This window comes from Callithrix jacchus, chromosome 7 (genome assembly GCF_049354715.1).
Source record: "Callithrix jacchus isolate 240 chromosome 7, calJac240_pri, whole genome shotgun sequence".
Taxonomy (NCBI): domain Eukaryota; kingdom Metazoa; phylum Chordata; class Mammalia; order Primates; family Cebidae; genus Callithrix; species Callithrix jacchus.
Window position 1 is genome coordinate 49,893,093 of NC_133508.1, and position 25,419 is coordinate 49,918,511.

Here is a 25,419-nt window from a genome sequence, read left to right on the forward strand (position 1 = left end):
ACGACTTATGTACAACCCACTAAGTTGTTCACACCACCATTATCCTGGGTGATGAGCCATCGTTTGAAAAAGGGTCTTCTTGCCTTATGCAAAGGCTGCTTAGTTAATCGCAGTCAAGGCCAGCTTCATTCCTGCGCTTTTTTTTTAATAATTTTTTTGAGATGGAGTCTCACACGGCTTCCCCGGGGTGGAATGCAGTGGCAAGATCTCGGCTCGCTGAAACCTCTGCTTCCTGGGTTCAAGCAATTCTGCCTCACCCTCCTGAGTAACTGGGATTACAGGTGCCTGCCACCACACCCAGCTAATTTTTTGTATTTTTAGTAGAGATGGGTTTTCACCATGATGGCCAGGCTGGTCTCGAACTCCTGACCTCATGATTCACCCACCTCGGCCTCCCAAAGTGCGGGGATTACAGGCATGAGCCACTGTGCCTGGCCATAGAACAGCCAACATTTTTGAGAATTTAGCTGTGTCAGACATTCATATGCATGAACCCTAATCCCATATCCAACGGTCTATTTTTCCTAATTTCCTCAAATGAGGAAGTTCATTAATTCAGCAAAATATTTGCATGCCTGTCATGTGCCTAAGCACAGTTCTAGGCATTGGAGATACAGCAGTGACTAAGGTGAATAAAAATCTGACTCTGAGCCAGGAGTGGTGGTTCATACCTGTAATCCCAGTACTTTAGGAGGCCGAGGTGGGTGGATCACTTGAGATACGGAGTTCAAGACCAGGCTGGCCAACATGTTGAAAACTCATCTCTACTAAAAATAGGAAAATTAGCTGGGGTTGGTGGCGTGTACCTGTAATCCCAGCTACTAGGGAGGCTGAGGTGGGAGAATTGCTTAAACCCAGGAGGTGGAGGTTGCAGTGAGCAGAGATCCTGCCACTACACTCCAGCCTGGGCAACAGAGCAAGAATCTTTCTTAAAAGAAAAAGAAAAATCTGCCTCTGGAGGTTATGAGCTCATCAGAGAAGGCAGACAATAGGCAGAATTTTTAAATCAGGCTAAAGACACACAGTGGGTCAGAAGAGAAGGGCCATGGAGGAAAATGTGACAATAGTGTGTTCAGGGCAGTTCTCACTGAGAAGATGGCATTTGAAGAAAGACTTAAATGAAGACCATGGGGGATGAAGTAATGGGATGTCCGGGTGGGGTTTTCCAGGCAGAGGGAACAGCATTTGCAAAGGCCCTGAGGTGGGAGCACGCCCAATGTCTTCAAGGAACAAAATGAGACTAGTGTGGCCAAGTACAGTGAGGGAGGTGGAGAGTGGTAGGAGAGAAGCTGTGAAAAGAACTGGCAGCAGCCCTGGGGGCTTTCGGGCCACCATAAGGGCTTTGGTGTTTTCTGTGAGTGAGGGAGGTATCATTGGAGAATTTTGAGCAGAGGACTAACATGAGCTGACTTACATTTTATTTTTGTTTATTTATTTGTTTGAGACAGAGTCTCATTTTGTTTCCTAGGCTGGCAGAATCTCGACTCACTGCAACCTCCACCTCCCGGGTTCAAGCGATTCTCCTGCCTTAGCCTTCTGAGTGGCTGGGATTACAGGCGAGTGCCAGCATACCCGGCTAATTTTTGTATTTTTAGTAGAGATGGAGTTTCACCATGTTGGTCAGGCTGGTCTTGAACTCCTGCCCTTGTGATCTGTCCACCTTGGCCTCCAAAAGTGCTGGGATTACAGGCATGAGCCACCACGCCTGGCCTGATTTACATTTCGGTAGGGTCCTTGCTGCTGTGTGACAGTAGATTACAGAGAGGAAAAGTAGAAGCAAGGAGACCAGTTAGAAGGCAACCAGGGCTGGGCGCGGTGGCTCATGCCTATAATCCCAGCACTTTGGGAGGCTGAGGAGGGTGGATCATGAGGTCAAGAGATCGAGACCATCCTGGTCAACAAGGTGAAACCCCATCTCTACTAAAAATACAAAAATTACCCGGGCATGGTGGCACGCGCCTGTAGTCCCAGCTACTCGGGAGGCTGAGGCAGGAGAATTGCTTGAACCCAGGAGGCGGAGGTTGCGGTGAGCCGAAATCGCACCATTGCACTCCAGCCTGGGTAACAACAGCGAAACTCCGTCTCAAAACAAAAAAGAAGGCAACCAGAACATTCCAAGCAGGACAGGATGGTGCCTTGGCCTGGGGCAGTTGTGATGGAGGTGATGGAAGGTGATCATATTTTGTTTTCTTGTTTTTTCTTTAAAAGACAGGTTCTCTGTTGCCCAGGCTGCTGGAGTGCAGTGATACACTCACAGCTCACTGCAGCCTCGAACTTCTGGGCTCAAGCAATCCTCCCTCCTCAGCCTCTCAAGAAGCTAAGATTACAGGTGCTCGCTACTGCACCTGGCTGAAAAAATCTTTATTGAGGTATAATTTACATACCATAAAAGTCACTCATTTTAAGTGTCTAATTCACTTTACTGATGGTGTGCAGCCATCACCACAACCCAATTTTAGAACATTTCTATCACCCCAAAAAGGGTGCTTGTGCCCATTTGCAGTAAACCCCTGTTGTCACCCCCAGAGCCGGGGACCACTCTGTCTCTATATATTTGCCTGTTCTAGACATTTTATATAAATGGAATCATTCATCTATCCATGGTGTAGCATTTATTAGCACCTTGGTCCTTTAAAATAAATTTGTTTTGAGACGGAGTTTTGCTCTCGTCCAGGCTGGAGTGCAATGGCGCAATCTCGGCTCACTGCAACCTCTGCCTCCCAAGTTCAAAATATTCTCCTGCCTCCGCTCCTGAGTAGCTGGAATTACAGGCATGTGCCACCATGCCTGGCTAATATTTTTGTGTTTTTACTAGAGACAGGGTTTCACCATGTTGGCCCAGGCTGGTTTCGAACTCCTGACTTCAAGTGATCTGCCCGCCTCAGCCTCCCAAAGTGCTAGGATTACAGGCATGAGCCACTGCGCCCACTTATAGTGAATCTTTAATTTTACACACCATATGTAGTGGTATCTCATTGTGGGTTTGATTTATATTTGCCCAGTGAATGGATCCCAGAGCAAGAGAAAACTTAGAAAGGCAGATGGATGGAAGCTGTAGCTAGAGGCATTTGTGGTGGGTAAGGACTCTGTATGGAGTCTCTGACAAGCCTTAGTAGATTTTTTTTTTTTTTTGGTAGAGATGGGGTTTCTCCATGTTGGTCAGGCTGGTCTCAAACTCCTGACCTCAGGTGATTTGCCTGCCTTAGCCTCCCAAAGTGCTGGGGATTACAGGTGTGAGCCACCACACCAGGACCTCAGTATATTTTTATGATGTTCGACCATCTTTTCATGTGTTTATTTGCCATCTGTATTTCTCCATTGGTGAAATGTCTGTTCAATTCTTTTGCCCATTTAAAAACTGGGCTGTTTTATGAGTTTTGAGAGCTCTTTATGTCATCTGTATACAAATTATTTGATACATGATTTGCAAATATTTTCTCCAATTTGTGGTTTGTCTTTTCATTTTTTTTAATGGAACGAGACAAAGAGAATTTAAACCAAGCATATCATACTTCTGAAACATTGCCATCAGTGAGTCAGCAAATCTGTGGAAGAGCAACTGGGATTGACTCTGAAGCTGCTGTAATTAATCCTCATCTCCTCGTTGGAAAGCTACTAACTGAGGGGCCGGGCGCGGTGGCTCATGCCTGTAATCCCAGCACTTTGGGAGGCCGAGGCGGGTGGATCACGAGGTCAGCAGATTGAGACCATCCTGGTCAACATGGTGAAACCCCGTCTCTACTAAAAATACAAAAAAAATTAGCTGGGCATGGTGGCGCGTGCCTGTAATCCCAGCTACTCAGGAGGCTGAGGCAGGAGAATTGCCTGAAACCAGGAGGCGGAGATTGCGGTGAGCCGAGATCGCGCCATTGCACTCCAGCCTGGGTAGCAAGAGTGAAACTCTTGTCTCAAAAAAAAAAAAAAAAAAGCTACTACCTGAATTTCTTTGGCTATCCTTTCCGTTAATATTATTTGCAGCAATTACTCTTAGTGACATCAAATGGTCCACCTGTAACATCCATTAGCACGCCACCAGCTTCAGTAACAGTAATGCCAGCTCCTGCAATATCTCAGCAGTGAATTCCCATTTCATAAAATGCATCTGCTCCTCCAGTTGTCACAAGGCACATATTAATAGCTGCTGTTCCAACACCCCGGATCCCATGAACAGGAATGAAAAAAAAAAAAAGCTTTTCCATATTAGAACAATTTTGTTTGTTTTTTTTTTTTGGTAGAGACAGGGCTTCTCCATGTTGGCCAGGCTGGTCTTGAACTCCTGACCTCAAGTGATCTGCCAGCCCCGGCCTCCCAAAGGGCTGGGATTACAGGCACGAACCACCACGGCTGTGAGGAAAGAACAATTCTTAACAGTCTCTGGTGTTCTGGAAGAGTCCGACTCAGTCACCAAGGGTGATTTGGTAATATCTTCTTGTGAAACCTGTAGTTTTGGACCATTACAAAAGGCACTTTTTCCTTTCCTGGCAGTGTACAGCTTATCTTCCATACAAATGTAAACCACTCCAAATTATATCTTTTTATTTATATCAAAGCTAATTGAAACAACTACAAAAGGAAATCTATATACAAAGTTGTCCCGCTGGGCGAAGTGGCTCATGCCTGTAATCCCAGCACTTTGGGAGGCCGAGGCAGGCAGATCATCTGAGGTCAGGAGTTCAAGACCAGCCTGGCCAACATGGTGAAACCCCATCTCTACTAAAAATGCAAAAATTAGCTGGGCATGTTGGTGTGTGCCTGTAAGCCCAGCTACTTGGGAGGCTGAGGCAGAATTGCTTGAACCTGGGAGGCAGAGGTTGCGATGAATTGAGATTGCGCCATTGTACTCCAGCCTGGGCAACAAGAGTGAAACTCATCTCGAAAGAAACAAACAAAAACAAAGACAAAAAACCAAAGTTAGTTGTCCCATCAATAGGGTCAATGGTCCCGTGGGACTGTCAGTTAAGACATCTTTTTTCCCCAGCTGTCACAGATTCCTCATCAAAGAAACTGAGATGGATACTTTTATTTTATGGAAGAGAGAAGCATTTCTTCAACTCTTTGGTCCATAGCAGTTACCAAATCAACTGGAGAACTTTTAGGCATAACATTCATTTCATTTTTTAGAGCATCACAAATTACCTCTCCAGCTCATTTTGCTACAGGTACTGCATAATCCATGCATTTCTGCCAAGGATCAGCCACCTTCTTGTCAGAGGGCTTCCTGCTAGCTTGGTGCCCGGTGTTTTCACATTCGGCTCTTCATTCTTAACAGTGTCTTTAGGCCAGGCACAGTAGCCCACGCCTGTAAACCCAGCACTTTGGGAGGCTGAGGTGGGCAGATCACCTGAGGTCAAGAGTTCAAGACCAGCCTGACCAACCCTGTCTCCACTAAAAATACAAATTTAGCTGAGTGTGGTGCGCATGCCTATAATCCCAGCTACTCGGGAGGCTGAGGCAGGAGAATCGCTTGAACCTAGGAGGCAGAGGTTTTGGTGAGCGGAGATTGCACCACTGCACCCCAGCCTGGCAACAAATGCAAAACTCTGTCTCAAAACAAAAAAACAAAAACTATGTATTTCAAAGAACAGAAGTTACTAATTTTGATCAAATCCAATTTATCAATTTTTTCTTTTATGGATGCTTTTGTTGTCACTCCAGAAAATTTTTGCTTGATCCAAGGTCATGAAGATTTTCTCTTAGTCTTTCGTCTTTTTTCTTTCTTTCCTTTCTCTCTCTCTTCCTTTCCTCTTTCCTTTTCTTTCCTTTCTTTCTTTTTCTTCTTCTTTCAAGGTCATGAAGATTTTCTCTTGGTCTTTCTTTCTCTCTTTCTTTCCCTCCCTCTCTCCCTCTCTCTCTTTCTTTCCCTCTTTTTCTTGAGGCAGAGTTCTGCTCTGTTGCGCAGGCTGGAGTGCAGTGGTGCGATCTCCGCTCATGGCAACCTCTGCTTCCTGGGTTCAAGCCATTTTCCTGCCTCAGCCTCCCAAGTAGCCAACAGGCGCACACCAACATGCCCAGCTAATTTTTGCATTTTTAGTAGAGACGGGGTTTCACCATGTTGGCCAGGTTGGTCTTAAACTCGACTTCAGGTGATCCACCTGTTTTGGCCTCCCAAAGTGCTGAAATTACAGGTGTGAGCCACCACGCCCGGTTAATATTTTGTATTTTTAGTAGAGACGGGGTTTCACTATGTTGGCCAGGCTGGTCTCGAATGCCTGACCTTGTGATCCAACCGCCTCGGCCTCCCAAAGTGCTGGGATTACAGGCGTGAGCCACCGCAGGCGGCCCAACACTTCTATTCTGTTGCATTGATCATTCGTCTACCTGGACGCCAATACTACACTTTGTTTTTTTAATTAATTAACTATTTAATTGAGATAGGGGTTCTCTGTCATTCAGGCTGGAGTGCAGTAGTGCAATCTCAGCTCACTGCAGCCTCGGCTTTCTGGGCTCAGGTGATCCTCCCATCTCAGCCTCCTGAGTAGCTGGGACTACAGGCACGTGCCTGGCTCATTTGTTATAGAGACGGGTTTTGCCATGTTGCCCAGGCTGGATATCTTTTTTTCTTTTTTGAGACGGAGTCTTGCCCTGTCACCCAGGCTGGAGTGCAGTAGCGCGATCTCAGCTCACTGCAATCTCTGCCTCCCTAGTAGCTAAGTTCCAGGGATTCTCCTGCCTCAGCCTCCCTAGTAGCTGGGATTACAGACGCCGGCCCCCACACTACATTTTCTTGTCTACTGTATAGTCCTTATATTCTGGCACAAAGAACAACCTGAATGAAAGTATGAAACAATGGGTCGCCCGCCGCCTGCCCCACCCGCCCCGCAACTCCAGATTGCCACCTGCGCCGAGCCCCGGCCTCGGAGCCGGTCTGAAACTGCCACTGCCGAACGCCGCGTATCTCAGGCCCGTGCCTGACCAATCGGAGACCGCCCTTCCGGGGCCCGTCCCATTCCGGGAATCGACTTCCGGACCGGCCTCGAATATTGACCAATCGGTTGTGCAGTTCCGCCATTGTCCCCGCCCCCACGTTGAAACTGCCGCGTCTGATAGCCGAGTAACGCTCGCGGGGCCTCCCGGCCCCGCCCCATGTCTGACCAATCAGGACGGTAGACGGAAGCCCCGCCCCCCAGCCGGCGACTGGGAGCTGTTCCAGCGACTGGGAGCTGTTTCAGCAGCTGCGGCTGCTGTGGCGCGGGCGGAGGACTTCTGCGCGGTGAGTGCGGAGCGGCGGGACTGGGGCGGGGCAGAAGGGCTAGACCGGAGGCCCCACGTGCATTCCCGTGGGGATCTCCGGGGTCGCAGTGGAAAAGAAGGAGAGGCTGCGTCTGTCTCTGCTGGGGTCCCGCCTCGGCGTCTGCCCGCTTGGCCTACATTACTTCTGCAGCCCCGATGTTTCTGGAGTGTCGCTTTCCCGTTGTCTCTGTTCAGCGTTTCCCTTTCCAAAGCGTGGCCGGGGCCAGGGGAGGGCAGGCCAGCTGTGCCCTTTGACCCCGTGAGAAAACGGCGACCCTCTGACTACAGGGGTGTGGCCCAGAGCCATTTGGCCAGTTAGGGGTGGGGGCTGGGATCCTCGTCTTGCAGATCAAGCAGTTGGTCCCCCATGACTGCACCTCCATGCCGCCCAGCCCTGCAGGGTCATATACGTGTGGAGAGGTTCCAAGGTAGTCTGCTTCTCTCTGCTCCAGACCTTGCACTCAATCCTGAGGATCCCTAGAGGTGGGGGGCAAGGGCTGGGAGGAGGAGGAGGCGGAAAGGCTTCCCAAGAAACCTGGACTCATGGACCCTGGAGTCAGATTTTGGTTCAGATCTTGCCTCTTGCTAGCTGTGTGACTTGGGGCAAGTTGCTTAACTTCCCTGAACTTTGGTTTCTTCATATGTAAAAAGAAAGTGAAGGAGAAAGGGAAGGCAGGAAAGGGGGAAGAATCCCTTTTGAAGCCTGATTAGTATTGGATTCACCAGTTATAAAGCAGTCTTGTCCAAACCACTGCCCAGGAAGCAGAGGTTGCAGTGAGCCGAGAAAAAGGCAACATGCCCTGGCCCTGGCCATTTTGGTAACAATAGGCGTTTATTGAATGCATACTATGTACCACTGTAAGCATGGTACTAATTGTGTTGTTTTTTGTATTGTGTGTGTGTGGACAGTCTTAGTCTATCACCCAGGCTGGAGTGCAATAGTATGATCTCTGCTCACTGCAGCCTCCATCTTCCAGGTTCATGGGATTTCTCCTGCTTCAGCCTCCTGAGTAGTTGGGATTACAGTTGCCCACCACCACGCCTAGCTAATTTTTTTTTTTTTTAATGGAGTCTTATCCTGTTGCCCAGGCTGGAGTGCAGTGGTGCGATCTCGGCTCACTGCAACCTTCACCTCCCGGGTTCAAGCAATACTCCTGCCTCAGGCTCCCAGGTAGCTGGGATTACAGGCATGCACCACCACACCCAGCTAATTTTTGTATTTTTGGTAGCAGTGGGGTCTTGCCATGTTGTCCAGGCTTTTCTCAAACTCCTGACCTCGAGTGATCCACCTGCTTCGTCCTCCCAGAGTGCTGAGATTACAGGCATGAGCCACTGTGCCCGGCCTGTTTTTTGTATATATTTTATATATATATAATATATATATATATATATTTTATATATATATATATATACAAAAAATATATATATACATATATATATATTTTTTTTTTTTTTTTAATTTTTTGAGACAGACTTGCTCTGTCACCCAGACTGGAGTGTAGTGATGCCACCATGACTCATTGCAGCCTGGGCCTCCTAGGCTAAAGCAATCCTCCTTAGTAGCTGGGGCCACAGGCAAGTGCCACTACACCCAGCTAATTAAAAAAAAAATTTTTTTTGTAGAGATAGGGGTCTTACTATGTTGCCCAGGCTTAACATGCTTTCTTTAATTCTAACAACAATCGTATGAGGTAGCTATTGTTATTGTCTAGCAGATGAGGAAACTGAAGCACAGAGAGGTTCAGTGACTTGCCTGAGGCAGTACAGTTGATGACTGTCGAATGGGGGTGTCTGGCACCACAGGGCACCCTACTGAGCCCTGTGTCCTGCTCTCTTGACTTCAGGTAGAAGAGCTGGGCCTAGAACCCAGCCTTGAGGCCATCCTGTGGCCCAGGGGCCAGTGACACCTGCTACAGGAGGCCCAGGATGGTGGAGGCTGAGGACCTGGCACAGCTGCGGCTGCTCAACCTGGAGCTTCTGAGGCAGCTGTGGGCGGGGCAGGATGCTGTACGGCAGTCAGTGGCCAAGGCAGCCTCAGAGGTTCGTGCCCACCTTGGGAACCCCAGAGGAAGGGGCTCCCTGACCCTCAGGCCGACATCCAGGCTTCCAGGTTCATCTTGTCCAACACACCCATTTTACTGATGATGAGACACTGAGGGCTGGGAGGGAAGAGACTAGCCTGGTCACTGCTGAGGCTGGAGCAGGATGATGATGCAGGCCTTGGTGCCTGGCGCAGGCCCGGGGGATAGGCTCTGGCAGCCGCTTCTGGGTGACCCAGCCCCTCTCTCCAGTCAAGCCCAGAATCTAGCAGCAGCTACAACTCAGAGACTCCATCGACCCCAGAGACATCCTCAACTTCCTTGAGCACCTCCTGCTCACGGGGCCAGTGCCCTGTGTGGCGCCCACCAGATGCCTGCCGAGAGGACCCCTGTGAAGTGGCCAGCTCAAGAGTGGCCTCTCTCCCACCTGCCAAGTGCCAGCATCAGGAGCCCCACGGCCGACTGAGACCCCACTCAGCACCCTCGCTGAGCACCTCAAGCCTGAGGGACCCAGAGCCCTCAGTGGGGCTGGGTGATCCGGGGCCCCAGGAGGCACAGACCCTAAGGTCCATCCTGGGTCAACAGAGCAAGCTGTCTGAGGTAATGTGGGAGAGTGGGACATCTGCTGATGGGAGCTTCCCTGGGCTGCCTCAGTTTCCCTATCTGAAACATGTGCATGAGGGCAGCCTCCTTGCCAGGTAAGTGGCTCCTGGGAGGTGCTGTGAGTTGGGTCCAGCTCAGCCTAAATGCTCTCTTAAGTGGTAGCTGTTGAGTGTTTCAGACAGCACTTTGAGAAGAGGCCAGGCTTTGTTCACAGTCACACATAAAGTGGGGCCAGACATTTCCCTCTGCTCTTGTGCCCTTGGCTGAGCCCTGGGCTCCAAGTCAGGGTATAAGTTAAGACCTAGTCTCTGTCCCTTGAGGTGTGGCTTTCCCTGGGCCAGCCTCCTGGCTTAGCCCTTGTCCCTCTGTGCCTCCCTCCTCAGCCCAGAGTGACCTTCTCTGAGGAGTCTGCAGTGCCTGAGAGGAGCTGGCGCCTCCGGCCGTACCTGGGCTATGACTGGATTGCAGGTAAGGCCTGCTGCCGCCCTGCACACACTTTGCCTGGGAATGGAGGTGGTGGCCTGGGCGCCTCTCTGCTCCTGTCTCAGCCACCACCCATGCTGCTTCTTGTTTCTCTGACGGTGCCACCCTCCTTGGGGAGCACCTTCAGTTTTTGTTTTTCTTTGAGACAGAGTCACTGCTGGAGTGCAGTGGTGCGATCTCGGCTCATGGCAACCTCCACCTCCCAGGTTCAAGTGATTCTCGTGCCTCAGCCTCCTGAGTAGCTGGGATTGTAGGCAACCACCACCAGGCCTGGCAAATTTTTTGTATATTTAGTAGAGGCAGGGTTTCACCATGTTGGCCAGGCTGGTCTTGAACTACTGAGCTCAAGTAATCCACCTACCTTGGCATCCCAAAGTGCTGGGATTACAGGACTGAGCCACCATCCCCCACAGCCACCTTCTTTTTTTTTTTTTTTTTTAACTATTTATTTATTTATTTATTTTGAGATGGAGTTCTGCTCTTGTCACCTAGGCTGGAGTGCAATGGTGTAATTTCAGCTCACTGCAACCTCCACCTCCTGGGTTCAAGCTATTCTCCTGCCTCAGCCTCCCAAGTAGCTGGGATTATAGATGTGTGCCACCATGCCCAGCTAATTTTTGTATTTTTGGTAGAGTTGGGGTTTTACCATGTTGGCCAGGCTGCTTTTGAACTTCTAACGTCAGGTAACCCACCTGCCTTGGCCTTCCAAAGTGCTGGGGTTACAAGCGTGAGCCACCATGCCTGGCCTTTTTTTTTTTTTTTTTTTTTTAAGACAAGACAGTCTGGGTGCAGTGGCTTAAGCCTGTAATCCTAGCACTTTGGGAGGCTGAGATGGGTGGATCATGAGGTCAAGAGTTCAAGACCAACCTGACCAACATGGTAAAACTCCATCTTCACTAAAAATAAAAAAAATTAGCTGGGCATGGTGGTGGGTGCCTGTAGTCCCAGCTATTTGGGAGGCTGAGGCAGGAGAAATCTCTTGAACCCGGGAGGCAGAGGTTGCAGTGAGCCAAGATCGTGCCATTGCACTCCAGTCTGGGTGACAGAGCAAGGCTCTGTTTCAAAAAAAAAGAAAAGGAGACAAGAACAGTAGTGAGACAGGGGAAAGAATAGAACAACGAGTTTGGTATGTTGCTGACTGTGAGCCATCAATTTCAAATAACTCACTACCTTCATACCAGCCTCTGAGCACCTTCTGCGCCATGTCTGCTCTCTCAGCCTCAGGCACCTTCTGAGCCATGTCTGCTCTCTCAGTCTCAGGCACAGAGACGGTGCATCTGTTGAGTGAGTGAATGAGTCTGAGCTGTTGTATGTTTGAGCATTTGTTATGTGCCAGGCCTCTGCCAGCTCTTTTCACGTTACTGCCCAGTTGTCCCCAACAGCAACCTCAGCTGCCTTCTGGCCGGTTTCCCCCTGGCCTATGTCCCATCGCTGTCCCTTTCTTCTGTGTGTGTGTGTGTGTGTGTGTGTGTGTGTGTGTGAGAGAGAGAGAGAGAGAAAACACATAACATAAAATTTACCACTGTAGCATTTTGTAGGTGTACCGTTTAGCAGCATCAAGTATATCCACAGTGTTGAGCTGTTATCACCAACATCCACCTCCAGAACTTTTTCATCTTCCCAAAGACTTCTCTCCCCATTAAATAATTACTCCCGTTCCCCCACCCTCCAGCCCTGGACCGTCACCGTTCTACTCTCTGTCCCTATGAATTTGACTCCCCTAGTGACCTCATATAAGTGAAATCACAGTATTAGCTCTTTTGTGATTGGCTTATTTTATGTCACATAATGGCCTCAAGGTTTATTCATGTTGTAGTGTGTGTCAGAATTCCCTTCCCTTTTTTTTTTTTCTTTTTTTGGTCTGAGACAGAGTCGCACTGTATCGCCCAGGCTGGAGGGCAGTGGTGCAATCTCGGCTCACTGCAACCTCCATCTCCTAGGTTCGAGTGATTCTTGTGCCTCAGCCTTCCGAGTAGCTGGGGTTACAGGTGTGCACCACCAAGCCCGGCTAATTTTTGCATTTTTAGTAGAAATGGGGTTTCGCTATGTTGGCCAGTCTGGTCTCAAACTCCTGCACTCAAATTATCCTCCTGCCTCAGGCTCCCAAAGTGCTGGGATTACAAGTGTGAGCTGTTGTAGCTGTCCAGAACTCCCTTCTTTTTTTTTTTAAGACAGAGTTTCACTCTTGTTGCCCAGGCTGGAGTGCAATGTCACGATCTCAGCTCACTGCAACCTCCATCTGCCAGGTTCAAGCGATTTTCCTGCCTCAGCCTCCCAAGTAGCTGGGATTACTGGCACCTGCAGGTACCCACAATCACACCTGGCTAATTTTTGTATTTTTAGTAGAGTTGGGGTTTCACCATGTTGGCCAGGCTGGTCTTGAACTCCTGACCTCTGGTGGTCCACCTGCCTCGGCTGCCCAAAGTGCTGGAATTACAAACATAAGCTGCCATGCCTGGCCCAGAATTCCCTTTTTGTTTTTTGTTTTTTTGAGATGGAGTCTTGCTGTGTTGCCCAGGCTGGAGGGCAATGGCGTGCCCTCGGCTCACCGCAACCTCTGCTTCCCAGGTTGAAGCAATTCTCCTGCCTCAGCCTCCCAAGTAGCTGGGATTACAGGTGCGTGCCACCAGGCCTGGCTAATTTTTGTATTTTTAAGTAGAGATGGGCTTTCACCATGTTGGTCAGGCTGGTCTTGAACCCCTGACCTTGTGATCCGCCCACCTCAGCCTCCCACACTGGTGGGATTACAGGCGTGAATTCCCTTCCTTTTTAAGGTTGAGTGATATTCCGTTGTGTGGAGATAACACATGTTGTTTATCCATTCATCCATGGATGGACACTTGAATGGTTTCCATCTCTTGGCTGTTGTGAATGATGCTGCTGGGGACTCAGGTGTGCACTATTATTTTTGACATAGCAGCCAGAAGGAATTTTTAAACATGGGATTCAGATTGTGGTCACTCCCCTGTTCAAACCTTGCCATGGGCTTTTCCCAGCACCTACTGTAAAATCCAGAATCCCTATCTAGACTTACGAGGCATGATCTGGCCTCTGCTGGCCCCATGATGTAACCTCCTGTCTTTCTTTCTTCCAGCCTCGTGGCCTCCTTTTTTTTTGAGATGGAGTCTTGCTCTCTTGCCCAGACTCGAGTCCAGTGGTATGATCTCTGCTCACTGCAACTTCTGTTGCCTTGGTTCAAGCGATTTTCCTTCCTCGGCCTCCCAAGTAGCTGGGATTACAGGTGTGCACCACCATGCTTGGCTAATTTTTGTATTTTTAGTAGAGACGGGTTTAACCAGGTTTGCCAGGCTGGTCTTGAACTCCTGACCTCAGGTGATCCACCAGCCTCAACCTCCCAAAGTGCTGGGATTAATATGCCTCAGGTATATAAGGCCATAGGCATGGCAGGAGCAGAAAGGAGGCCATGCCAGGGATGGTGGCTCACACCTGTAATCCCAGCACTTTGGGAGGCCAAGATGGGTGAATCACTTGAGGTCAGGAGTTGGAGACCAGCCTGGCCATCATGGCGAAACCCTGTCTCTACTAAAAATACAAAAAATACCTGGGTGTGGTGGCAGGCACCTATAATTCCAGGCTACTCAGGTGGCTGAGGCAGGAGAATCATTTTAACCCAGGAAACGGAGGTTGCAGTGAGTAGAGATCACGCCACCACACTCCAGCCTGGGCAACAAAGCAAGATTCCGTCTCAAAAAGCAAAGACAGGTGCACTGTGGAGTTGCTGGGAGCAAGTGGTGGCAGGGACACAGGCCCTGCCCTTGAGGACTTCTTGAACTCTCAGCTCACTGCCCTCCTTCCTGGTTCTGGGAAAATGCGGGCGCCTGTCCCGATGCCTGCTCTTGGTCCATGCGCTTTGCTCCCCCACCTTTCCCGAGGTGAGCATCCAGGCTGCCATCTGGGCCCTGGCGCTGCTCTTGTGTGCTCCACCTCTCTGCTCCTGGCTCCTCCAGGGTTTGCTTCCTGTGATCCTCTCCCTCTCTGTCCCGCATCCTCATCCTGCCGCTCCCCACGAACCTGAACATGCAGGAATATTCTGGGAACTGGTTGTGTCTCATGCTCACTGCACCCGGCACCGCTCACAGCTGTGCTCCTTATTCCTCCTAACCCCTTTCCTCCCAGAGCCTGGGGCCATGCCCTAAGGGAAGGAAAGGGACATCCTCCCGGGGCTCTCAGGAGCTGGGCTGGAGCCCCACCAACTCAGGGGCTGACTCCTCTGCCCTTCACAATAAGCTTGTTAGGTAGGCACCACCATGATTCTCATTCACAGATGGGAAGGCTGAGGCCCAGGGAGAGAATCTTACCAAAGGCTCACATCCAGTCAGTGTAAAGTCGCAGTCTGTTATTTCTCATCCGATGCTACATTTCTACCTTTAGCCCACATTTGCTTCCGGTGACTGCCTGTTTTCTCAATAACAAAACTCCAGGGTCTCTGGACACCCGCTCTTCCATCTTAAGCCAGCCCGAGGACTTCTTCTCGAAGCTGCAGGAGTTTCGGGAAACCAACAAGGAGGAGTGTATCGGCAGCCACCCTGAGTGAGCAGGGCCGGACGAGGGTGGGCGAGGGTGGCAGAGCGGATCCATCCCCCAGCCTGCTCATCCCCTTCGCCCTCTCAGACCCCAGTTCCTAGGCCCGAATGAGAGCAGCGGCAGCCGCAGCAGTGTGGAGGAAGACCATGAATGTGAGTGCAGGCCCTCAGGCAGTAGCCCAGCCTGGAGCTGCCCTGGCCTCCCCTGCCCAGAGCAGTCCCATTTGAGGTTTGGGGCCTGGGGAGGCCTCTGAGGTGTTGAGACTCAGAGAGGGAGGCCTTTGGGCTGGACAGGTTGGCCAAGCCCTGGTAGGGGTGGGGTGAGCTAAGGTCTGGGCTGCAAATTAGGGGCTGCCCTGTATGGCCCCATCCCACCCTCCCCAGCAGCCCCTGAGTTGGTGGGGCTCCAGCCCAGCTCCTGAGAGCCCCGGGAGGATGTCCCTTTCCTCCCCTTAGGGCATGGCCCCAGGCTCTGGGAGGAAAGGGGTTAGGAGGAAATGGCCTCACTTGCTTCCCTGAGGGATTGGCCCCTGTGTGGTTGGTGGCTGCTGTGAGCAACATGGGGCCTGGGGACCTGGGTTCCTGACTCAGGGGGAGCTGCAGCTTCTTGTGGGCCTCGCAGGTGTGTACTGTTACCGTGTCAACCGGCGCCTGTTCCCAGTGTCTGTGGATCCTGGCACCCCCTGCCGCCTCTGCAGGATACCACGGGACCAGCGGGGCTCTGGGACCCTGGCGCAGCCGGCGCAGGTCAGGTGAGTGGCCAGAGCCTTAGGACACCTGGAGGGGCAGAGCCTGAACTACTGGTTTTGAGAGGAGTAAAGATGGGCCTGGGCGTGACCTCCCAACCACCGGGAGGCTCCTCAGGGGTCCCCCACTGCACCCCCATGCAGGGTAAGCATCCCCATGTCGATCCTGGACCCCCCGCACCGGTACCGCATCCACCGGCGGAAGAGCTTCGATGCCTCGGACACCCTGGCCCTGCCCCAGGTGAGCAGCCTCGTGGGGCTGGATGGCGATGAGGGCAGGGCTGGCCCAGACTGGCCCAGATCCCCAGGGAGGGTCACAAAGCAAGGCTGGGCTCAGCAGGGGTGAACACCCAAGTTTCTGGATCACAGGCTGGGCCTCTTCCATCACCCACACCTGTTCTCTGAGGGAGGTAGGACCCCCCCCACTCCATGTACCTGGGGCTTCCAGGGTGATCTGGCTGCAGGGTGGCATGACATGAACGGGCCTGTTTATTGGGCTCTTGTGTGCTGCAGGCACAGTCCTTAGGGGGCTTATCTCATGGAGCCCCCACAGCAGCCAGGAATGCAGGCACTGCCATACCCCCACCCTGCAGGTGAGGAGACCGAAGCAGAGGGGGAGGTGCCTTGGTGGAAGAGCTAGGATTCAAACCTAGGTCTCTGTGCTTCTGGAGTGCCTCCCGTATAGATGTTTTTTTCTAGGCCTGGTGAGATGGCTCATACCCAGCACTTTGGGAGGCCGAGGCGGGTGGATCACTTGAGGTTAGGAGTTCAAGACCAGACTGGGTAACATGGTGAAACCCTGTCTCTAATAAAAATACAAAAATTAGCCGGTGTAGTGGTGCATGCCTGTAGTCTCAGCTACTTGGGAGGCTGAGGTGCGGGGAGCAACTCTCCTCCACCCCACTCCTAAATTGAGGGTGGCGCAGCCGGGGTCAGAGGAGGAGAAGGATGCAGAGGAAAGCCAGTTTGCTGGTCCCTAAGATGGACATAACTGCGCCATCCTTAGGGATGTTGGCTGCAAGCTGGGGCTGTTGAGTGAAGTAATCCATTCAGGCGCTTAGAGGAAAGCCCACAGCAGGAAGCGCCCTGTGAGTGTCACTGTCACTGTCCTATCTGCCCATTTCAGCTCTCGGCGCTCCAGGGATGGCTGGATCTGCAGGGATAAGAAAAGGGAGGACTGGGCTAGGCACAGTGACTCACACCTGTAATCCCACCACTTTGGGAGGCTGAGGCGGGTAGATCACAAGGTCAGGAGATTGAGACCATCCTGGCTAATATAGTGAAACCCCATCTTTACTAAAAATACAAAAAAATTATCCAGCCTTGGTGGCATATGGCCTTGGTAGGAGAATCGCTTGAACCTGGGAGGCGGAAGTTGCAGTGAGCCAAGATCACATCACTGCACTCCAGCCTGCGTAACAGAGTGAGACTTGTCTCAAAAAAAAAAAAAAAAAAAAATTGGTGGGGGAGGCATGGGGTAATCTTGTGGATAGACACAGGCCCTGACCTGGTGGGGCCTCCTTCCTAATGGGAGGGCACAGTCCCTCCCTGATGGGGGTGTGCCCAGTGCGGGTGGGGGGGTGGGGGGGGTGGGGGGTGGAGCGAGCCTGCCCCAGGCCAGGCACCTTTAACCCCTTGCTTTCCACAGCACTGCCTGCTGGGCTGGGACATTCTCCCTCCAAAGTCCGAGAAAAGCTCTGCCCCCAAGAGCCTGGACCTCAGGTCGTCTGTCTCCACTGAGGCCCAGCACCAGAAGCTGACAGGCACCAGCCCTTTTTGCCTGGTATGATCCAGATCGCATCCTATCCTGGGGTGCCCCCCAGAGGGACAGAGAGCTTGGAGCAGGCCTGGGGACTACAGAGCCCCCTGGGGGGTAAGGTTGGGGTGGGGAGGATGGAGTCTGGGAGTGTCTCTCTGCAGGGGCCCAGCCCCCCCGGCCCTGACTCCAGCCATCCCTTGGAACTCCTCCACTCCCTGTTGCCTGCCTTGCTCCACCCAGGAATGCCACCCTGACTGCAAGATCCAGGAGGGAATGGGGCTGGAACTGGGGATGACCTGTCCCTTTCAAGTGGCCCCCTGAGACTTCCCCATCCCCCATCCAGGCCTTGCCAAAGCAGGTGCCGCCCCCACCTCCCAGATCTGGTCAGTGCTTCAGGTCTCTCGGCCCCATGTCCCATGGCAGAAGCCCTAAGGACTGACCCCTGGAGGAGGACAGCATTCCCACCGCCTCCAGCCTGTCCCCTCTGGCAGGCACACCCAGGAGATGGAAGCCCGTGTCCACCAGCTCAGACCCCGCTGTCCTAGGTTGGGCTGGTCGGTGGGCTCAGGCTTGTCTGCTGCCTGGGGTCCAGAGAGGGAGGACCCTGAGGTAGAGGGTGAGGGAATTCTGTAGAAGTTTGTAAATAAAACTCAGTGCTCTGCAGCTCAAGTCCCCTGTGTGCTGGATCTGTTCTGCTAACGCCCTTGGGTCCCAGAAGGCACTCTGGCCTCTCAGCCTGCCCTCCTGGCACTTGCGGGAGGAAGAAATTGTGACTACCGGGGCTGGGCAGTGTGTGTCTGTCACCATAAGGGTGGCTCCTTCTACAAATCCCCAGCTCTGGGTAATGGCTTCCACCAGATGGTCCCCAAGACAGGCTCAAGGTTACTAAAAAGTCATTTCAGCGAGGGCCTCCACTGAAGCTGTGGGTCATGTTGAGTGACTGAGCTCTCTCCTTCCTGGTCCCAGAACCGGGATCCACTGATAGAGGAGCTCTCTAGAAGTCCCTGAGGTCATGTGGCTCCTCCACTCCCATCTCTAGTTCAGCCCTGGGAGCCGTGGGGCATTCAGAATCCCAGCAGGGACAAATGAGGAAACTGAGGGCTGGACAGTGATTCAGAGGCAAGGTTAGCAGACAGCCCAGATGTCCAGTCGGGGATGAGTAGTCAGTGCCCTGTCTTTCATTCATCTCTTGTATGTGCTGGTTGCATAATATGAAATTCCTGTTTTTATAAATGGAAAAATGTGGAAACAAGGCATGAGCTTTCTCCAAGGTTTCTCGGCTTAGAGATGGAACGGGGCTATGCTTTCCTGGGGCTTTTTCCTGGAGTTTATGAAGCCATAAAAACCTTTCCCTCTCTCTGGAGAAACAAAGTCTCTTGGAGTCCCTACTTTCAATTCTTTTGGGTATATACCCAGAAGTGGAATTGCCGGATCAGAAGGAAATTTTATGGTATTTTATGTTTGAGACAGGATCTCACTCTGTCACCCAGGCTGGAGTGCGGTGCCATCTTGGCTCACTGCAGCCTTAACCTCTTAAGCTCACGTGATTCTCTTGCCTCAGCCCCCTAGATAGCTGGGACTAGAGGTACATGCCTCCATGCCTGGCTAATTTTTTATGTATTTTTTGTGTAGAAGGGGTTTCACCGTGTTGCCCAGGCTGGTGTGGAACCCCTGAGCTCAAGCAATCCACCCGTCTCAGCCTCCTAAAGTGCTGGGATGACCGGCGTGACCTACCACCCTGGCCAATAATTCTGTTTTTAATTTTTTGAGGAGCTGCTATATTGTTTTACTTTCCTACCAGGGATGCACAGGGGTTCCAGTTTTTCCTCATCCTCAACAACATTTGCAATTTTCTGGGTTTTCCATAGTAGCCATCCTTTTTTTTTAAAGACGGGATTTCACTGTGTTTATCAGGCTGGTCTTGAACTCCTGACCTCAGGTGATCCACCCGACTTGGCCTCCATAGTGCTTGGATTACAGGCATGCGCCACCATGCCCAGCCATAGTAGGCATCCTAATGAATGTGAAGTGTATCTCATTGTGTTTTTTATTTGCATTTTCCTAAGGATTAGTGAAGTTGAATGTCTTTCTTTTTTTTTAAAAGAGACAAAATTTTGCTCTTGTTGCACAGGCTGGAAACAATGGCATGATCTTGGCTCACCAAAACCTCTACCTCCGGGTTCAATCTATTCTCCTGCCTCAGCCTCCCGAGTAGCTGGGATTACAGGCATGCATCACCATGCCCAGCTAATTTTGTGTATTTTAGTAGAGATGGGGTTTCTCCATGTTGGTCAGGCTGGTCTTGAACTCCCAATTTCAGGTGATCCTCCCCCCCCCTCGGCCTCCCAAAGTGCTGGGATTACAGGTGTGAGCCACCATGCCCTGCCTAAGTTGAGCATCTTATTATTTATTTATTTTTAATTTTTTATTATTATTTTCTTTGAGACAGAGTTTTGCTCTTCTTGCCCAGGCTGGAGTATAATGGCATGATATCGGCTCACTGCAACCTCTGCCTTCTAGGTTCAAGTAATTCTCATGCGTCAGCCTCCCGAGTAGCTGAGATTACAGGCATGTGCCACCATGCCCAGCTAACTTTTTGTATTCTTAGTAGAGATGGGGTTTCTCCATGTTGGTCAGGCTGGTCTCCAACTGACCTCATGATCCGCCCACCTCGGCCTCCCAGAGTGCTGGGATTATACGCATGAGCCACTGCGCCCGGCCTAATTTTTTTTTTTTAATTATACTTTAAGTTCTGGGGTACATGTGCAGAATGTGCAGGTTTGTTACATAGATATATATGTGCCATGATGAATTGCTGCATCCGTCACCCTGTCATCTACATTAGGTATTTCTCCTAATGCTATTCCTCCCCTATACCCCCGCCCCCTGCTCTCCCTCCCCTATCCCCCCACCCCCTGCTCTCCCTCCTCTAGCCCCCTGCCCCCCGACAGGCCCCAGTGTGTGATATTCCCCTCCCTGTGTCCGGTGTCCCCCTCCCTGTGTCTGTGTGTCTTTTAATGTGCTTATTGGTCATTCATATATATATATTTTAAAATTATTAATAGTCTTTTTTTAAACTTTTAAGTTCAGTAATACATCTTTCTTTATTTTTAATAGAGACAGGGTCTTGCTATGTTGTCCAGGCCTCAGGCTGTTCCTACCTGAGCCTCCCAAAATGTTGGGATTACAGGCGCAAGCCACTGCACCCAGCCTGTTTGTGTACCGTCTGTGGAGAAGTCAAGTCCTCTGTCCCATATTTTAGTTGGTTCTGCTTTGTTGTTGTTCCATGTGTAATTTTATTTTAAGTCAGAGAACCTGTAGGAGTCAGTGGTTTCTTTCGAAATTCTTTAGCCAGAGGGAGAAGAAAATCCAGAAGACTATTCTGTCAAACAAAAGTTACAAACTTAGACTGGGTTCGGTGGCACATGCCTGTAATCCCAGCACTTTGGGAGGCTGAGGCGGAGGACCACTTGAGGTCAGGAGTTCTTGACCAGCCTGGCCAACATGGCGAAACCTAGTCTCTACTAAAAATACAAAAAGTGGGCATGGTGATGCCTGCCTGTAATCCCAGTTACTCAGGAGGCTGAGGCAGGAGAATGGCTTGAACCCGAGAGGCGGAGGTTGCAGTGAGCTGGGATTGTGCCACTGCCCTCCAGTCTGGGCAACAGAGCGAGACTCCATCTCAAAAAACAAAAATAAAAAAAAGTTAGGTGCTGTGGCTCACACCCGTAATCTCAGCACTTTGGGAGGCTGGGGTGGGTGGATCATTTGAGATCAGGAGTTTGAGACCAGCCTGATCAACATGGAGAAACTCTCTACTAAAAATACAAAATTAGCTGGGTGTGGTGGTGCATGCCTGTAATCCCAGCTACTTGGGAGGCTGACGCAGGAGAATCACCCTGGAACCCAAGAGGTGGAGGTTGCAGTGAGCCGAGATTGTGCCACTGCACTCTAGCCTGGGCAACAAGAGCGAAATGTCGTCTCAAAAATAAAAATAAAAATTATAAAGTTACAAAATTTAGGTCAGATGCTGTGGCTCACACCTGTAATCCCAGCAGTTTGGGAGGCCAAGGCAAACATGGTGAAACCCCATCTCCACTAAAGATACAAAAATTAGCCAGACGTGGTGATGCATGCCTGTAATCCCAGCTACTTGGGAGGCTGAGGCATGAGAATCGCTGGAACCCAGGAGGCGGAGGTTGCAGTGAGCCGAGTTAGTGCCACTGCCCTGAAGCCTGGGGGACAGAGCAAGACTCTGTCTCAAAAAAAAAAAAAGTTACAAAATCTACAAAGCTAAGATCGGCTTATAGGTTCAGCCGTGTGTAACAGAAGTCCATAACAGCAACAGCCTAACCCAGAGAGAAATGCTCCCACTCCTGTGTATAGTTGAAAAAAAAAAAAAAAAAAAAAAAAAGAGAGCGAGAAATACTTCTTTCCCATCATCCAGGCTGGAACGCTGCCATGGGGCCTGTAATGCATCAGGGTGAGTGGTTTCTCTGGAAAAGCAGTTCTTTTGAAACTTTAGACTTCCCACTTGCTTCCAGTCAGTTCTATGCACAAGAATCACAGCCCAAAGTCTCCAGATGCTGCACTGAATGAAAACTGATGCCATAGCTTGAATGACCCTCTTTGTGTGGCACCAAATAACTCCCATCTTCCCATGAACTGACCTCTGTGCTCTGCCCGCCCCTGGCTGTTTCTTCAGAAGGCAGCCTCCTTGGGGCCATCTGGAGCAATTGGCAGGGATAGGAAGACCACAGCCTGAACCAATCAGGTTCAGATCTGGTTGCCTGAGAGCTTTTTTTCTTTTTAATATTTGAGACAGAGTGTATTGCTCAGTCTAGAGTGCAGTGGTGCAATCTTGGCTCACTACAACATCCGCCTCATGGGTTCAAATGATTCTCATGCTTCAGCCTCCCAAGTAGCTGGGAATACAGGCACCTGCCACTAATGCCTGGCTAATTTTTGTATTTTTAGTAGAGAAGGGGTTTCGCCATGTTGGCCAGGCTGGTCTCTAACTCCTGGCCTCAAGTGATCCACCCTCCTTGACTTCCCATAGTACTGGGATCGCAGGCATGAGCCCCTGTCCCTGGTCTCCTGAGAACTGCAGGGACGTGCTTGAGAAAGCCATGGGCCTGGGACTGCCTCTCCAGTCGCTTCTTAGGACTGATTCAGCATAGGATACAGGCTTATTCAAGTTGAAGGGGCCCCAAGAATTACGAAGAATTCCCAAGAATTCTGAAGAATTACCCAAGAATTTCCAAGAAGTCCAAGGCAGGAGTGTTGAGATTCACTCGGGGTGGCTGGCAAAATATTAAATAAATGTTAGGGAAAGTTATAGATTAGTCTCAAACCTTTTGAAAGGCTGAAAGGTTTTACTGGGACAGGCCAAAGGCCTCAGGTCCACCTTAGGGAAAAGAGGGACGATAAGGGGCTTTCCCAGTCTAAGTCTGTTTACCCCACATCCCTTTGTCTCTAACTGTTTAGTCATGTAAACTTTGTGCTGGATGGTCCTCTCAAGGGGAGATCAAAGGGGAATTACCCCTTAGTAGTGTTTACTCTGGGCCAGGAGCCTAAAGCTTTTATCAGTTGTAAAACAATTCTTTTAGCCATGTTAAATATCCACAGGTGTGTTAACCTAGAGCCTCTGTTATGAATAAATGTGTGGAAGGACAGGGTGTTTTGGTCGATTGGTTACATTTTGTTCTCTGAAAGCAGCCAAAGACCATACCTAGCCCACTTGAATCACCCTAATGGTGTGAGAGTGCATTCATTCATCATTGTTGTCAGGGTCTGCAGGCCAGACCTCCGCAGGTGGTGGTCAATTTCTCACAGGAGGCCCCTAGGGCAGTGGCCATGTCTTCCACCTCTCCCACACCCACACAATTCTGTTTTGTGAATGTCCCCACTGTAAGGCCGGTAGCCTCACCGGGAGCTCAGACACACCCATCCCTCTCCATGCCTGAAAATCACGTCACCAGAATCTGCACTCAACACATGCCCACCTCTGCACTCCACACCAGAATCTGCACTCCACACCAGAACCTTCACTCAGCACCAACACCCATTTCTGTACTCCACACCAGAATCTGCACTCAACACTAAACTCTGCACTCAGCACCTAGCCAGCCGTTAGAAAACCCTGCCAAAATTTAAAAGAAGCTCTGCCAAAACCTGCCCAATAGCACAGCCTGCTCACTGGAAATCCCACCTACCTACTAATAGCAGCTCGCCCCGTCCATGTCCTGTTTCTCCACAGCAAATCAGAATGCCTTCCCTCCCTATAAAACCCCATGCCTGAGAGAAGTCAGGCACAACTTCTCTGGCCCCTTTCCCCGGGACCACGGAACCTCATCCAGGAGTTAAATAAATTGGCATTTAATTTTCTTGTGCTGGCCTCAGTTTCCTCATTTTAAACTTGGCAATAAACCTTACTAGAGAAATAACCCTTACACCCACTACCCTCCCAGACATTTGCAAGCAATTCTTAATTCTCCGGGGCCCTTCACCCCTGCAACTTGGGGTCACTCTGGATGCTCGTGTTGTTGCCCACCCTTGCCCCATCCATGTATGTCTCAGCTTGAGAGTCTCTTTTTTCAAGAGGTCCTCCCTGAACCTCTGGGTTCTCAGATCTGCCCCTGCCATCACACAGCTTGCCTCCCTGCTCTTCTTCAAGGCCCCTGAATAGCATTTTTTTTTTTTTTTTGAGATGGAGTCTTGCTGTCATCCGGGCTGCAGTGCAGTGGCATGATCTTGGCTCACTACAACCTCTGCCTCCCGAGTTCAAGTGATTCTCCTGCCTCAGCCTCCCAAGTAGCTGGGACTACAGGCATGTGCCACCATGCCCAACTAATGTTTTGTATGTATAGTAGAGACAGGGTTTCACTGTATTAGCCAGGATGGTCTTGATCTCCTGACCTTGTGATCCGCCCGCCTTGGCCTGCCAAAGTGCTGGGATTACAGGCGTGAGCCACTGTGTCCGGTGGCCCCTGAGTAGTATCAATTAACTAATGGTGAGATGCATTTCCTAAGATCTCTCCCCTGTAAGAACCAAAGACTCCTGAAAACAGAGATGGCATTGTTTTCCTTCATTGAAATGCTTTTGTTTTCTGCTTTTTCGAAAATACTGGCTACACTGTGTTCCAGGATTTGACTCTTCCCTCTAGCCTGGTTTCTTACCTGTCTTGTGAAGGTGTCTGGACACATGCTTTCATTTCTCTGCATGTAAGGACCCTGGTAGTTGGGCACACTCCTGAAACACCTTACATGCATCCCCTCTCCCAAATTAATAGCGTTCTTTTCTTTTTGTGTGTGCCTTCTGAGCATGTACTATAAATCCCAAAGGAAAAAGGCAAGATCACCTACTTCTCCCACAACTGGTGTCTTGTGTTGGTCCTTTAAGAAATAAGAACAAAGGCCAAGTGTGGTGGCTCATGCCTGTAATCCTAGCATGTTGGGATACTGAGGCAGGTGGATCATCAGGTCAGGAGTTCAGCCTGGCCAAGATGGTGAACACATGCCCTGTCTCTCCTAAAAATACAAAAATTAGCTGGGCATGGTGGTGCACACCTGTAATCCCAGCTACTCGGGAGGCTGAGGCAGAGAATTGCTTGAACCCAGGAGGTGGAAGTTGCAGTGAGCTGAGATCACACCACTGCACTTCGGCCTGGGTGACAGAGTGAGACTCTGTCTCAAAAAACAAACAAACAAACAAACATAACTAAGATCTGACTCCTCCATTGCCTGCACCACAGCTTGGAAACATGGCCCTGGCCCTGGCCTGAAGTTTGTCTTCTGGGACCTGGCCATGCTGGAGACAGTCAGCTAAGGATGTGAGAAAAGGCAGGAGCTCAAATCCAGCCTGAGCAACATAGCAAAACCCTATCTCTCCAAAAGGCTGGGCATGGTGGCTCACACCTGTAATCCCAGCACTTTGTGAGGCCAAGGCAGGCAGATCACCTGAGGCCAGGAGTTTGATACCAGCCTGGCCAACATGGTGAAACGCTATCTCTATG

At 50.6% G+C, this 25,419-nt stretch overlaps 1 protein-coding gene across 1 annotated transcript; it reads left to right on the forward strand.

Moving 5' to 3' along the window:
- Nucleotides 1–7,162: 7,162 nt before the first annotated feature.
- MIIP (migration and invasion inhibitory protein) lies at nucleotides 7,163–18,073 on the forward strand. Its single transcript, XM_003733343.7, is given in 11 exon segments — nucleotides 7,163–7,210; nucleotides 9,075–9,270; nucleotides 9,522–9,869; nucleotides 10,256–10,340; nucleotides 14,798–14,906; nucleotides 14,988–15,052; nucleotides 15,522–15,651; nucleotides 15,790–15,886; nucleotides 17,294–17,428; nucleotides 17,748–17,780; nucleotides 17,783–18,073. Coding segments are annotated over 10 exon segments (1,170 nt in total). The 5' UTR covers nucleotides 7,163–7,210; nucleotides 9,075–9,156; the 3' UTR covers nucleotides 17,837–18,073.
- Nucleotides 18,074–25,419: the final 7,346 nt, after the last annotated feature.